The 15,003-nt window shown below is 41.4% G+C and overlaps 1 protein-coding gene across 2 annotated transcripts in view; it reads right to left on the bottom strand.

Moving 5' to 3' along the window:
• INO80 (INO80 complex ATPase subunit) overlaps positions 1-15,003 on the bottom strand; it is a 137,423-nt gene that overhangs the window by 110,000 nt on the left and 12,420 nt on the right. For both annotated transcript variants that reach the window (XM_009209961.3, XM_003900795.4), the window contains exons 2-5: positions 7,803-7,988; positions 7,392-7,561; positions 7,233-7,300; positions 3,368-3,523 (exon numbers count right to left, since the gene is read on the bottom strand). In XM_009209961.3, the coding sequence (XP_009208225.1) occupies positions 3,368-3,523; positions 7,233-7,300; positions 7,392-7,561; positions 7,803-7,945 (537 nt within the window). In that variant the 5' untranslated portion in view covers positions 7,946-7,988. The remainder of the gene's footprint in view (positions 1-3,367; positions 3,524-7,232; positions 7,301-7,391; positions 7,562-7,802; positions 7,989-15,003) is intronic.

The following is a 15,003-nucleotide window of genomic DNA, read 5'->3' as shown; positions in this document are numbered from 1 at the left end:
AAGTGCTGGGATTACAAGTGTGAGCCACTGCAACTGGCCCTTCATGCTTGCTTTTCTATTAGTCATATGTCTGCTTCAAATAGTCACCAGTCATCCCAATTCTTGAATCTTTCAAGTCTTTTCTCTCTTCATCTCCCACTAAGAGAGTCTGCTATCATTTAGATAGTGCCTACATTGCCAGAATTCTAACATACGAATAACGTAATTCTTTCCATCCAGGAAGTGATAAGTAAATGCTTTTAAATATTTCACTTAATCCCCAAATCTCATATTAATTTTGTCTCACATATTACTAATGCATAAATATAAATTAAAATTAGGTAGCCTACTGTTAAATCTCTTTCCTGGATAATAGTCAAATACATTGTCCAAGGATTGAAATAAGACTGAAAGATTAACATGGGGAACTAATACAATATCCTCTGTTAAAAATCAAAATTAAATTAGCATGGAGCGCCAAGTCCCTTAGTGCTGGAGTTTAAGAAGGAAGGAACTTTTTACATCAAATTGGTCAGATATTCTGTTTACCACTTCTGCAGGTTTATGAGGTTCAGAATATTATTCCAATCTCTCTGAACTAATTTTGGACCTTAACTAATTGCTAGAAAATTCTTAGGTCTTCAAATATACTATTGCTCATTATGTACAATGTTCCACACTTGTAGAAATAGTCAGAACCCGGCCGGGCAGGGTGGCTCACCCCTGTAATCCCAGCACTTTGAGAGGCCGAGGCAGGCGAATCACCTGAGTTTGAGACCAGCCTGACGAACACTGAAAACCCCTGTCTCTACTAAAAATACAAAATTAGCTGGGCATGGTGGTGCATGCCTGTAACCCCAGCTACTCAGGTGACTGAAGCAGGAGTATCGCTTGAACCCAGAAGGTAGAGGTGGCAGTGAGCAAGTATCATGCCATTGCGCTCGACCCTAGGCAACAACAGCAAAATGAAAGAAAGAAAGAGAAAGAAAGAGAAGGAGAAGGAGAAAGAGAAAGAGAAAGAGAAGGAGGGAGAAGGAGAAGGAAGGGAGGGAGGGAGGGAGGGAGGGACAGAAAGAAAGAGAAAAAAAAGAAAGGAAGAAAGAAAGAAAGAGAAAAAGAAAGAAAGAGAGAAAAGAAAGAAAGAAAAGAAAGAAAAAGAGTTAGAAGGCTTGGGTAACAACGTTCAAATAGCTGTCACTCAAAACTATCATCATTTTAATGTCAGTGTATGAAGAGCTTTCCAAGAGAGAAACACTACTCCCAAAGAGCAAGTGCATGAATAAGCAACACTAGAATGTAAGCATTCCAGTAATTCCTCAAAAGGCTAAGCAAGGAGTTTCCATACGACCCAGCAATTTCTCTGTTAAGTACATAATGAAGAGAAATGAAAACACATCCACACAAAACCTGTACACAAATTTTCATAGCAGCATTATTCAAAATAGCCAAAAAGTAGAAATATGTTAACCATAGTTCATGAACTGGACAATGCATATATAAAGTAAGGTATAAACACAACAAATACTTGCAATAAAAAGAAATAAAATGCTGATACATGCTACAACATTAATCAATCTTGAAAATATGACACTAAGTGAGAGAAGCTGGACACAGCCACATGTTGCATGATTCCATTTGTATAAAATGTCTAGAATAGGCACATTTATAGAAACAGAGTGGATTGGGCTGGGGATGGTGGCTCACGCCTATTATCCCAGCACTTTGGGAGGCCAAGGCAGGAGGATCACCTGGAGTCAGGAGTTCGAGACCAACCTGGCCAACATGGTGAAAACCTGTCTTTACTGAAAATGAAAAAATAAGCCAGGCGTGGTGGCGCACGCTTGTAATCCCAGCTACTCGGTAGGCTGAGCAGGAGACTCACTTGACCCTGGCAGGCAGAGGTTGCAGTGAGCCAAGATCGTGCCACTGCACTCCAGCCTGGGCAACAGAGCGAGACTGTCTCAAAAAAAAAAAAAAAAGAGAATAGAGTGGATTGGTGGTTGTCTGGGCTGAGGGATAGATAAAATGACGGGCAACAGCTAAGGGGCACGCAGTTTCTTTATGAGGTGATGTAAATATTCTGGAATTAGGCAGTAATGATAGTAACACAACTCTATGAATATATTAAAAAAACACTGAATTGCACACTACATAAGGCTAAAGTTTTGTTATATGAATTACATCTCAATAAAGCTGCTCTATCACTACCTAAACATAAAGTTAAAATGACATATCTCTTTTTTTGAAGAACATATCTTTTAGTCCAGTACATTTGAAGTATTAGTAGTTTAATTTCATTGATATCAGAGAATTTTAGAAAAAAAAATTTTCTTTTTTTGATATGAAGTCTTGCTCTGTTACCCAGGCAGGAGTGCAGTGGCATGATCTCGGCTCACTGCAACCTCCACCTCCTGGGTTCAAGCGATTCTCCTGCCTCAGCCTCCTGAGTAGCTGGGATTACAGGCATGCGCCACCATGCCCAGCTAATTTTGTATTTATAGTAGAGACAGGGTTTCTCCATGCTGGTCAGGCTGGTCTCGAACTCCAGACCTCAGGTGATTCACCTGCCTGGGCCTCCCAAAGTGCTGGGATCACAGGCGTTGAGTCGCCGCGCCCAGCCAAGTTTTCGTATTTTTAGTAGAGATGGAGTTTCACCAAGTTGGCTGGGTTGGTCTCAAACTCCTGACCTCAAGTGATCAGCCCACTTCAGCCTCCCAAAGTGCTGGGATTACAGGCGTGAGCCACCGCACCCAGTTAGGAATTTTCTTTAAGTTCCGGGGTCCATGTGCAAGATGTGCATGTTTGTTACACGGGTAAACATGTGCCATGTGGTCTGCTGCACCTATCAACCCATCACCTAAGTATTGAGCCCAGTATGCATTACCTATTTTTCCTGATGCTCTCCCTCCTCCTGCACCCACCTGCCCAGGCCCCAGTGTGTCTTGTTCCCCTCCTTGTGTCCACGTGTTCTCACTGTTCAGCTCCCACTTACACTTACTGCTGAGGATAATTTCCAGCTCCATAAAATGATGTATCTTGATATGGAGTCTTGCTCTGTCACCAGGCTGGAATGCAGTGGCGTGATCTCGGCTCACTGCAACCTCCGCCTCTGGGTTCAAGCAATTCTCCAGCCTCAGCCTCCTGAGTAGCTGGTACAGGCGCACGCCACCACACCCAGCTAATTTTTGTATTTTCAGTAGAGAGGGGGTTTCACCATGTTGGCCGGGATGCTTTCAATCTCTCAACCTCGTGATCCGTCTGCCTCAGCCTCCCAAAGTACTGGGATTACAGGTGTGAGCCACCACGCCCAGCCAAAATGATGTATCTTTAATGACTATAAAGCAGAGGGTGAATACTCAGTCTGAAGTGTTTCTCCTGAAACTCTTACCTCCTTGTCTTTACTATACTTATTTTGGTGAAGTTTCTTATATTTGTGTAGCCGAAGCATGTTGTGAAGTTCTTCTCTGCTGAGATTGAGTTCTTCTTCATCATCGTCTTCGCTCTGAGAATCAGCCTCACTGGATTCATCACTTAGCAAAATGCTCTGAAAAGGATGAAAATAGAAATGTATCTTTTGCTGTGAAGCAATTCCATTAATAATCCAAGCATTTTTTCCCAGATACAAAACAATGACAAAAACAGCAGGAAGACAGTCACTCCAGTTCCCCTTATGATATGCTTTATAAATTCAACTGAAAAACATTAAGGATACTAATTAAACTTAGGGAATACAAATTAAAATGCAATAAAACATGGGACATGCTATCAGCAACAAGGCTAAAAATTCCTCTGAATACTTACAAAAGTAGAAACAATACATAACTATCCTATACATACAAACTATACATACATGCCAAACACGAAGGCAAAAAACACAACTACCTATAGGGTATAAAGAAATACAGAAAGCAAGCTGTAATGGCCCAAAAGGAGAAATATCCCAAATATCCATTTATTGATAAATGGATATATAAAATGTGGAATATCCAGATGAGATGTAATTCAGCCATGAAAAGGAATAACACATTAGTAGGTGCTACAATATGAAGAATCTTGAAAATATTATGCTAAATTAAAGAAGCCAGTCATAAAAGGTCACATGTTATCATAGGATTCAATTTATACGAAATGTCTAGCCTGGGAGTGGTGGCTCACACCCGTAATCCCAACACTTTGGCAGGCCCAGGCAGGAGGATTGCTTGAGGCCAAGAGTTCGAGACCAACTTGGGCAACCTAATAAGATCTCTTCTGTACAGAAAAAGGCATGTGCCTATAGTCCCAGCTACTTGGGAGACAGAGGAGGGAGGACTGCTTGACCCCAGAAGTTTGAGGGTGCAGTGAGCTATGGCTGCACCACTGCACTCCAACCTAGGAAACAGAGCAAGAGCCTATCTCTTAAAAAGAAAACAAAAACAAAACCAAAAATTCCAGAAGAGGCACATCAATACAGACAAAAAGCAGACTAGCAGCTGCCAAGGGACAGAGGAAATAGAAAATGGAGAGTGACTGCTGGCCGGGCGCAGTGGCTCACATCTGTAATCCCAGCACTTTGGGAGGCCGAGGCAGGGGGATCACAAGGTCAGGAGTTTGAGAACAGTCTGGACAACATGGTGAAACCCTGTCTCTCCTAAAAATACAAAAATTAGCTGGGCGTGGTGGCGAGTGCCTGTAGTTCCAGCTACTTGGGAGGTGGAGGCAGGAGAATCGCTTGAATCCAGGAGGCAGAGGCTGCAGTGAGCTGAGATCGCACCACTGCACTACAGCCTGGGCGACAGAGAAAGACTCCATCTCAAAAAAAAAAGAAAAAAGAAAATGGAGAGTGACTGCTAACGGGTACAAGGTTCATTTTAGAATGTTAAAAATTTTCTAAGATTACATTGTAATCATGGGTATACAACTTTGTAAATACATGAAAAACTACTAAATTTTAACCTTTAAAAGGGTGAATTTGGCCAGGCACGGTGGCTCACACCTGTAATCCCAGCACTTTGAGAGGCTGAGGCAGGCAGATTGCTTGAGCTCAGGAGTTCGAGACCAGCCTGGGCAACATGGCGAAACCCCCAAAAATTAGCTGAACGTGGTGGTGCGGGCCTGTAGTCCTACTTCACAGGTGTGAGACTGGAGGATCACTAGAGCCCAGGAGGTCGAAGCTGCACTAAGCTGAGATTGTGCCACCGCACTCCCTCCAGGGTGAAAAAGTGAGACCCTGTCTCAAAAATAAATAAAAATAAAATAAAATGAAAAGGTGAATTTTATGGCAATGAATTATAACTCAATTTTTCAAAATATGACAGCTAAGCATAACAATTTCTGCATTTCCAACAGCCTAAAGCGTCACTGATACTGACCAAATTGGACCTTTTACATATGAGCCTTTTGAAGGACCTAGTGATAATAATGAAGGCTTTTAATTGCTTTTGAGTACTTCATAGGAAAAGTAGAAAAGAGAAATAATTAGTTTCAGTAAAAGAAGCACTATCCTTGGCCGGGCGCGGTGGCTCACGCCTGTAATCCCAGCACTTTGGGAGGCCGAGGTGGGCGGATCACAAGGTCAGGAGATCGAGACCACGGTGAAACCCCATCTCTACTAAAAATACAAAAAAAAATTAGCTGGGCGCGGTGGCGGGCGCCTGTAGTCCCAGCTACTCAGGAGGCTGAGGCAGGAGAATGGCATGAACCCAGGAAGCGGAGCTTGCAGTGAGCCCAGATCGCACCACTGCACTCCAGCCTGGGGGACAGAGTGAGACTCCGTCTCAAAAAAAAAAAAGAAATACTATCCTTAATTCAGTTTGGCCACTGACAGTAATCTTGTAAGAGTGTAAATGAGATTAACAACCTCTCTGCTTGTAAACACTCCAATGGCTTAAGACTACAACGACAGTAAAACACAAATTCCTTAACATAGTGTACAAGGCCTATGTGATCATAGCCTTGTAACTTCATCTTCCACCATCCTCCTCATTCACTGTGCTCTAGCCATACTAGACTTCTTCTTCCGCCAAGCATACTAAGCTGTTTCTTTTCTCAGGACTTTTATGGTTGTTCCTTCTAACTGAAATGCTGTTACCCTAGATACAAGATGGTTCTCTGTGATCGTTCAGAATCAGTTGAAATGTTACCTCTTTAAAGCAGCCATGTTTATTTACTTGTTTACAGGCTTACTAACTGCTTGCCTCCTTTAGAATGTAAGCACTACTGGGCAGGAAACTTGCACAACCATAATAGTACCTGGCACATGCACATGGATGCACTAAATCAACATCTGTTCAATGAATAAGCTACTCAGGAACTTACGAAAGTTATAGAATTAATATTCCTGATTATGTGACCCAATGAATGCAAGGACTTCATCTGATAAATTTTTGTACTTCCTCTTTCCCCTCAGTACATTATAACAGGTTGAGCATCCCTATTCCAAAAACCCAAAACACCCCAAAATCTCAAAGGTTTTGAGCACCAATAAGATGCCACATTCCAGGGGAAAATTCCACACCTGACCTCATGTGACAAGTCACAGTCAAAACACAGGTTTACAACACAGAGTTTATTCAGCATCCCCAAGGGAAAAATATAGCATCAGGCAATGTGTATAATGTGTATATAAAACATAAATGAATTTCGTGTTTATTAACTTGGGTCCCATCTCCAAGATATCTCATTTCATATTGCAAATATTAAAAAAAAAAAAAAAAAAACTGAGGCTGGGTGTGGTGGCTCACGCCTATAATCCCAGCACTATGGGAGGCCGAGGTGGGCGGATCACCTGAGGTCAGGAGTTCAAGACCAACCTAGCTAACATGGTGAAACCCTGTTTCTACTAAAAATACAAAAAAATTAGCCGGGCATGGTGGTGTGTGCCTGTAATCCAGCTACTCGGGAGGGTGAGGCAGAAGAATTGCTTGAACCCGGGAGGCGGAGGTTGCAGTGAGCTGAGATTATGCCATTACACTCAAGCTTGGGCAACAAGAGCGAAATGCCAACTCAAAAACAAAGAAACAAACAAAATCTGAAACACGTCTGGTCTCAAACATTTCAGATTAGCAATACTTAACCTGTACTCAATTCATGTTTGCTAAATGACTTCATTGAATCCTCCAGATTTTCTCAATAATCTCTTCAAAAAAACACATCCAGTATAAAGGACTCATATTTGAAAAACTCTGTCAATCTGCCAAAATGAGTTGATAACTTTCCCATCTATTAGTAACTTTAGTAGACTGGATGCATTGTAAACATTGTGCTTTATCTCTTACCTTTAGCCACTTTCTGCTTTTCTTCAGCTTAGAGAAATTATATAAATTCCCCTTATCACATTTTGATTCTGTATAAAGAAACACAAAGAATAAAAAAATTAAAGGATGACTGCCTCAAGATAACTGATAGTCCAAAGGGGGATGTCACACCACACTGACCTGACTGTAGAACTCCATTCAGAGAATATGTGTTCAACATTCCAGAACTGCCTGCTCCAGAAGTTTCTCCAAGCAATGAATTTGGAGGTTCTTCCTTAACTTGTATTAAGGGATCCCCAGACTGGGGCAATAAGGGATTACTGTCATCCAGTCCATCTTCACTGTCATCACTATAAATTGAAAAATGAATCCACAATTACAGCTGACTCAATAAAACATGGTATTTTAAAGTTAGTAGAACTGGACACTTTACAGAAGAAACTGATCCTCTGAAATAAATTGACTGTTTTTATTTGAAAGAGGCAAAAGAAAATATCAAATATAAAAATCATAAGATACTTTAATCCTATAAAATCTATAAGGATGATGGAAATCAGGAATTTGGTAAAATATATTGCAAAGATAACATACCTAGAAATATTTCTATTGAAGATGGCTGACGTTTGTCGCAGGAAATGGTCCAACCGGAGGGCCCTCTCCAAGTACTGAAGATAGAGGGGCTTTGCCAGCTCGGTGCAGCCACCATCATCCCTGGCACCCAACTCCGAGGCCATAGAACAAATCTGTCTTCATGCACAAGGACCTCCGACTGCACGGCTGCAGAACAGAGATAAGAAGTGAAAGATGAAATTACTATCCATTCTCCCCTTCTCTTGCCTGCTTGCTCCCAATATGAAGAGAAATCAGACCTTCTAGAACACAAGACACTAAAAAGATAGGAGTCTGCAGAAAGATCATGATAAAGCTCTTGTTAGACACTGCCTCCCAAAGCAAAGGCAGAAGTTAAAAGGATATGAAGAATACAAAAATAAAGCAACACGGTTACATTTCACAATGAAAATTCATATTATACTTTTTTTATTATACTTTTTCAAAATAGTATCTTAAAATGTATACCCACTTCCTTTATCCCTTTCAATAAAAAATTGCCCAAAACTATGAATAAACAACTATCCAAATCTACACCCCAAGCTCACTGTTGTGCACCTCAGAAAGGAAAGAATGAGAGGAGCACTTGTTCTCAGCATTACCTTCAAAATAGGTGTCCCTCTCTTCATTTTGAATTCATATTCGTACATATATGTAAGGTATCTTATTTATAAGGGAATAGATGTATTGGCAGAGTATTTTACTATCCTTTGTAAAAATGCCATAATGAGTACAATTTAGAAATGATTTAGAAAATTGGAGCAAAAAGAACAAAAGTGAGGGTGAGAAACAGGTATAGCCTAAGCATAGTCTTTGCTACCTTACAATGTTAAAGACAACGTTAGGGTCAGAACATCTTCACTAGAGACATAATCACACAATCAGTATAACAACTTTTCTCCCACCACTTTCTTGTTTGTTTTTGTTTTTGTTTTTTGAGATGGAGTCTCACTCTGTCGCCCAGGCTGGAGTTCAAGCAATTCTCCTGCCTCAGCCTCCCGAGTAGCTGGGACTACAGGAGCCCATCACCACGCCCAGCAGGAGCTCATCACCATGCCCAGCTAATTTTTGCATTTTTAGTGGAGATGGGGTTTCACCATGTTGGTCAGGCTGGTCTTGAACTCCTGATCTCAAGCAATCCACCCACCTCAGCCTCCCAAAGTGTTGGGATTACAGGCGTGAGCCACTGCGCCCAGCCTTCTCCCACCACTTTCAAACAGTAACTTCTGTCTTATACCTGGTTATCTCTAAATACTTAAACGGTTACGGTAGGATTAAATAATGACTTAATTTAGACTAATAAGCCCACCAAATGATGTAAATACTCAATAAGCCATAGATTATTATTTCTTTCAGACAGAGTTTCACTCTTGCAGTGGGGTGATGTCAGCTCAGGGCAAGCTCTGCCTCATAGGTTCAAGGGATTCTCCTGCCTCAGGCTCCCAAGTAGCTGGGATTACAGGTGTCCGCCACCACGCCCGGTTAATTTTTTGTATTTTCAGTAGAGACAGGGTTTCACCATGTTGGCTGGGCTGGTCTCGAACTCCTGACCTCAGGTGATCCACCCATCCCAGCCTTCCAAAGTGCTAGGATTACAGGCATGAGCCACTGCGCCCCGTCCCATAAATTATTTTATTAAAAGTTCCTAAAACAAACTAAGTGAGGCTGGGCACGGTGGCTCACGCCTGTAATCCCAGCACTTTGGGAGGCCGAGGTGGGCGGATCATTTGAAGTCAGGAGTTTGAGACCAGTGTAGCCAACATGGTAAAACCCGTCTCTACTAAAAATACAAAAATTAGCTGGGCGTGGTGGCGGGCACCTGTAATCCCATCTACTCAGGAGACTGAGGCAGGAGAATCACTTGAACCTGGGAGGCAGAAGTTGCAGTGAGCCGAGACTGTGCCATTGCACTCCAGCCTGGGCAATGACAGCAAAACCCCATCTCAAAAAAAACAAAAACAGAAAAACTAAGTGATAAGTTTTTTTGTTGTTTCTTTGTATTTTTAGTAGAGACGGGGTTTCACCGTGTTAGCCAGCATGGTCTTCTGACCTTGTGATCTGCCTGCCTCGACCTCCCAAAGTGCTGGGATTACAGGCGTGGGCCCCCACACCTGGCCAACTAAGTGACAAGCTGTAAAGGCAATCATATATCTTTGAGTTGTCTTCTTTTTTTTTTTTTTAATAGTTTTCTAATATAACCTTTCTATCTAAAACAGTATAACTTCTAGAAAAACCAGGAGAAAATCTTCATGACTGACCATAAAAAGTTCTAGATACGCAATCAAAAGAAAGATCAAAAATGAGACCACGCAAATTAAAAATGTTTACACTTTAAAATACATCAAGAAAATGAAGACAAACTAGGCACAGTAGCTCATGCCTGTAATCCCAACACTCTGGGAGACTGAAGCGGAAGGATCACTTGAGCCCAGGAAGACAAGATCAACCTGGGCAACACAGTGAGATCCCATCTCTTCAAAAGAATTTAAAATTAGCTGGGCATGGTGGCACAGGCCTCTGGACAAACTATTAGGGAGGCTGAAGTGGGAGGATCATTTACAGCCCAGGAGGTTGAGACTACAGTGAGCCATGATCTTGCAACTGCACTCCAGCCTGGGTGACACAAAAAGAAAAAAAAAGAAAAAGAAAAAAGAAAATGAAGACAAGCCACAGACTAGAAGATATTTGCAAGTCATCTATCTGATAAAGGTCTTGTATTCACATGAACAACTCCTTTTTTTACACAGTTGTTTGTCAGTGTGTACACATAAAACTTACAACTCTATAAGATAAATAACCCAATTTAAAAATGGGCAAACGATTTTGAACAGACATTTTACCAGCAAAGATGTATGACTACCTAATGGACACATGAAAAAATGCTGAATATCAATAAATTAAAAATAAAATTACAGCAACATACTACTTTATACCCACTAGAATAATAAAAAAGATAGGCTAGACACAGTGGCTCACACCTATAATCCCAACATTTAGGAGGCTGAAGTGGGTGGATCCACTGAGCCCAGGAGTTTGAGACCAGCCTGGGCAACATAGCAGGACCCTGTCTCTACAAAAAATTTTAAAATTAGCCAAGTATGGTGATGCATGCCTGTAGTGCCAGCTACTCAAGAGGCTGAGTCAAGAGGATTGCTTGAGCCCAGGAAGTCCAGGCTGCAGTAAGCTATCATTGTGCCACTGCGCTCTAGCCTGGAGTAAGACCCTGTCTCAAAAAAAAACCACACAAGAGAGTGAGAGAAAGGGAAAGAACAAGAAAAAAAAAAAAAATGTTCCAAACTCCCATTGTGGCGGCAGTTGCACAATTCTGCAAATCTACCAAAAATATATTCAAAATATGCTGAACTGTGTATTTTATTTAAATTATGTGAATTTCATAGTATGTAAATTGTCAGTCTTGGTAACATGAAGAAAAAAGAATGCTAAAAAATAATTTTGGCCAGGTGCAGTGGCTGAAGCTTGTAATCCCAGCACTTTGGGAGGTAAGGCAGGAGGATAGCTTGAGTCCAAGAGTTCAAGACCAGCCTGAGTAACATAGCAAGACCTTGTCTCTACAAAATAAATTTAAAAATTAGCTGAGTGTGGTGGCATGCACCTGTAATCCCAGCTATTCAGGAGGCTGAGGAGGGAGGATGGTTTGATGCCTAAGAGGCTGAGACCTCAGTGAGTCATGAATGCACCACTGTACTCTAGCCTGTGTAACAGAGTGAGACTATCAAAAAAAAAAAAAAACTTTAAATTTCACCTTTTCAAAGTGAGACCTAACATACCCACTCCAGAAGATTTCAAAGACATCGGTTTTTAAAATACAACAAAATTCCCTTAATTAGAGAACAGCAAATAATTCATCTTGATGCATGTATAAATCAGTAAAAGTACTCTGCTTGGCTCCATCCCAAAGTTTTATTATGGAACAATTAATCCATGCTCTACTTATTTTACCTGATAACAAAAATGACACTAATTAAGGAGGTATGACTACCAAGTAATACTGAGTAATTCAAAAGGAATGGAATATTTTCAAAACTTATTCCTCAGTACCTATGTGAATATGAAATCAAAAACAATTTGTTGAAGAAAGACCACAGTTACTTCTAGTCTTACAATGCTCAATATACACTCCCTTTTGACGCCCCATATACATCAATCCTATCAATTGATTCATCCCAGAAATCATCTTTGCAGCACATCACCGCTGATGGCTGAAATGACAGGTGCAATGCAATCCCTTATGTCCACAATACCACCAAAAAAAGGTGCTGCAAGCACGAAATTCTCCACATATCTCCACAAGCAGTCTTATGATGACATCTGGAGAACCAAGTTATATCATTTTTTAAGTGTTCAATTTTTTTCTTTATGGTGGCAAAATATACATAACATAAAAACTTACCACTTTAACCATTTTTAAGTATACACTTCAGAGGCATTATATACTTTCACATTGTTGTACAACCATTACTACCTACCATCCGCAATTTTTTCTTTTTTTTTTTTTCTTTTTTTTTTGAGACAGTGTCTCCTTCTGTCGCCCAGGCTGGAGCACAATGGGGCTATCTTGGCTCACCACAATCTCCGCCTCCTGGGTTCAAGCAATTCTCTCACCTCCAGCCTCCCAAGTAGCTGGGACTATAGGCACATGCCACCACACCTGGCTAATTTTTGTATTTCTAGTAGAGATGGAGTTTTACCATGTTGGCCAGGCTGGTCTCAAACTCCTGGCTTCAAGTGATCCACCCACCTCAGCCTCCCAAAGTACTGAGATTATAGGCATCAGCCACCCACTGGGCTGACAATTATTTTTTAGTCACCTTTTAAGATTGCTGGCCTCCCAATTCAGCCTAGTCTTGATTAGCATGTTAAAAGCTGCTGCTATAATAACCACTTTCATCTCCTCTATTTGTCTCTCATTCCCTACAAGAAAACTGCATGGCCATCACCCTGACCCATCTGTTACTGTCCAGCTTCAGCAAAACACTTGATAATTCTCAATAACCCTTTTACCCACCTTCTATCAATTGTTTCTCATTCTCTACCAAGATTACTTCAAATCTTTTTTCCCTCTTCCTCAAAATTCTGAAGTCATTCCCCACTTATCTTGGAAGAGCCTGAGAAGCAAATCATTCCATCCTCTTTTATTTCACCTTAGCTCAATAGTTTCCTCTTACTTGTTGTGTTATTTGAGTCACCAACACAAATAAACTTTATTTGTAACTCTTAGTCAAGGTGATTCTCCATACTCGTACAAAAGATATGCCTATTTCTTGCCAGGCACAGTGGCTCGTGTCTGTAATCCCAGCACTCTGGGAGGCTGAGGCGGGCGGATCACAAGGTCAGGAGTTTGAGACCAACCTGGCTAACACGGTGAAATCCTGTCTTTACTAAAAATACAAAAAATTGGCCGGGCACGGTGGCTAACGCCTGTAATCTCAGCACTTTGGGAGGCCAAGGCGGGCGGATCATGAGGTCAGGAGATCAAGACCATCCTGGCAAACACGGTGAAACCCCGTCTCTACTAAAAATACAAAAAATTAGCCGGGCATAGTGGCAGGCGCCTGTAGTCCCAGCTACTCGGGAGGCTGAGGCAGGAGAATGGCATGAACCCAGGAGGCGGAGCTTGCAGTAAGCCAAGATTGCACCACTGCACTCCAGCCTGGGGGACAAAGGGAAACCCCCTCCCCAAAAAAAAAAAAAAAAAAAAAAGAAAAAGAAAAAAAGAAAAAAAAATACAAAAAATTAGCTGGGCTTGGTGGCATGCACCTGTAGTCCCAGCTACTCAGGAGGCTGAGGCAGGAGAATTATTTGAACCCGGGAGGTGGAGGTTGCAGTGAGTCAAGATTGTGTCACTGAACTCCAGCCTGGGTGACAGAGCAAGACTCCACCTCAAAAAAGAAGATATGACTATTTCTTATGTCACCTATTATGGGTCTGTGCCCATGCATTTGCATTTTAAAATACATACTGTGTAACTGTAAGTTACTTTATTTATGTTTCCCCAATATATTACAATTAGGGCATCATACTGCTTTTTAAAATTACATGTTATATTGCCTATAGATTTCATTTTAGGATTTTAAAAAGGGCATACTAGGCCAGGCGCGGTGGCTCACGTCTGTAATCCTAGCTCTTTGGGAGGCCGAGGCAGGCGGATCACCTGAGGTCAGGAGTTTGAGACCAGCCTAACCTATATGGTGAAACCCCATCTCTACTAAAAATACAAAAATTAGCTGGGCATGGTGGTGGGTGCTTGTAGTCCCAGCTACTTGGGAGGCTGAGGCAGGAGAATTGCTTGAACTCAGGAGGTGGAGGTTACAGTGAGCCAAGATCATACCACTGTACTCCAGCCTGGGAAACAGATCGAGACTCCGTCTCAAAGGAAAAAAAAAAGGGGGGGGTGTATTATAAAATATTTGTAATAAAAAAGGAGAGTTGGGTCTGATACAGTTGAGAACCATGCTCTCTGATAACCACTGTTTATCAGAACGAATGAAGTCAGTATTGCTGAGCGACTCTTGCTTTTGGATACTCTACTGTGTAATCTTTGAAAACTTGGACTATTCCTTCTTTAACTCCTTGACTGAAACTTTATTCTAAATGTGGAGTACACCAAAGTTCTGTCATCTATTCCTACCCCTTAGAAAATCTCATCTTCTACCAGGAATCCAATTAACACTGTTGTATGACTGACCCTCTAGCTCTCAACTTGCACAGCATACAATCCACATTTCTAGATGCTTCTAGAAATGCTTTCTAGATGCTTTCTAGTCCCTACAAACCCAAACTACTCATATGGCTCCACAGAAGCTAGTTCATCTGTCTTTCCTATTTATATAACAATTATTCAGACTCAAAATCTATGAATCATTTTTTACACCCCCTTCTACTTCTCTCCTGACATACAGTGAGCCCCAATGTGTAGTTAATTCCTCTTTGGGAATAATGTCTGGAATATGTCAGTTTCTTCCTATTATCAGTGTTTTCATTTAGCTTCTTAGCCTCACACCTAGACTACTGCTTCCTAATTTGAGTTTCCCACCTCCAGGTTCTTATCACTCTAATTCATCCTCACAGATACTTCCAGATCAGTATTCCCAAATCATCACTCTTGTTTTATACTTTTTTGAAACACAGTCTCGCTTTGTTACCCCGGCTGGAGTCCAGTGGC

This window comes from Papio anubis, chromosome 7 (genome assembly GCF_008728515.1).
Source record: "Papio anubis isolate 15944 chromosome 7, Panubis1.0, whole genome shotgun sequence".
In the NCBI taxonomy this organism is placed as follows: domain Eukaryota; kingdom Metazoa; phylum Chordata; class Mammalia; order Primates; family Cercopithecidae; genus Papio; species Papio anubis.
This window is presented reverse-complemented; position numbering and strand designations above follow the sequence as displayed.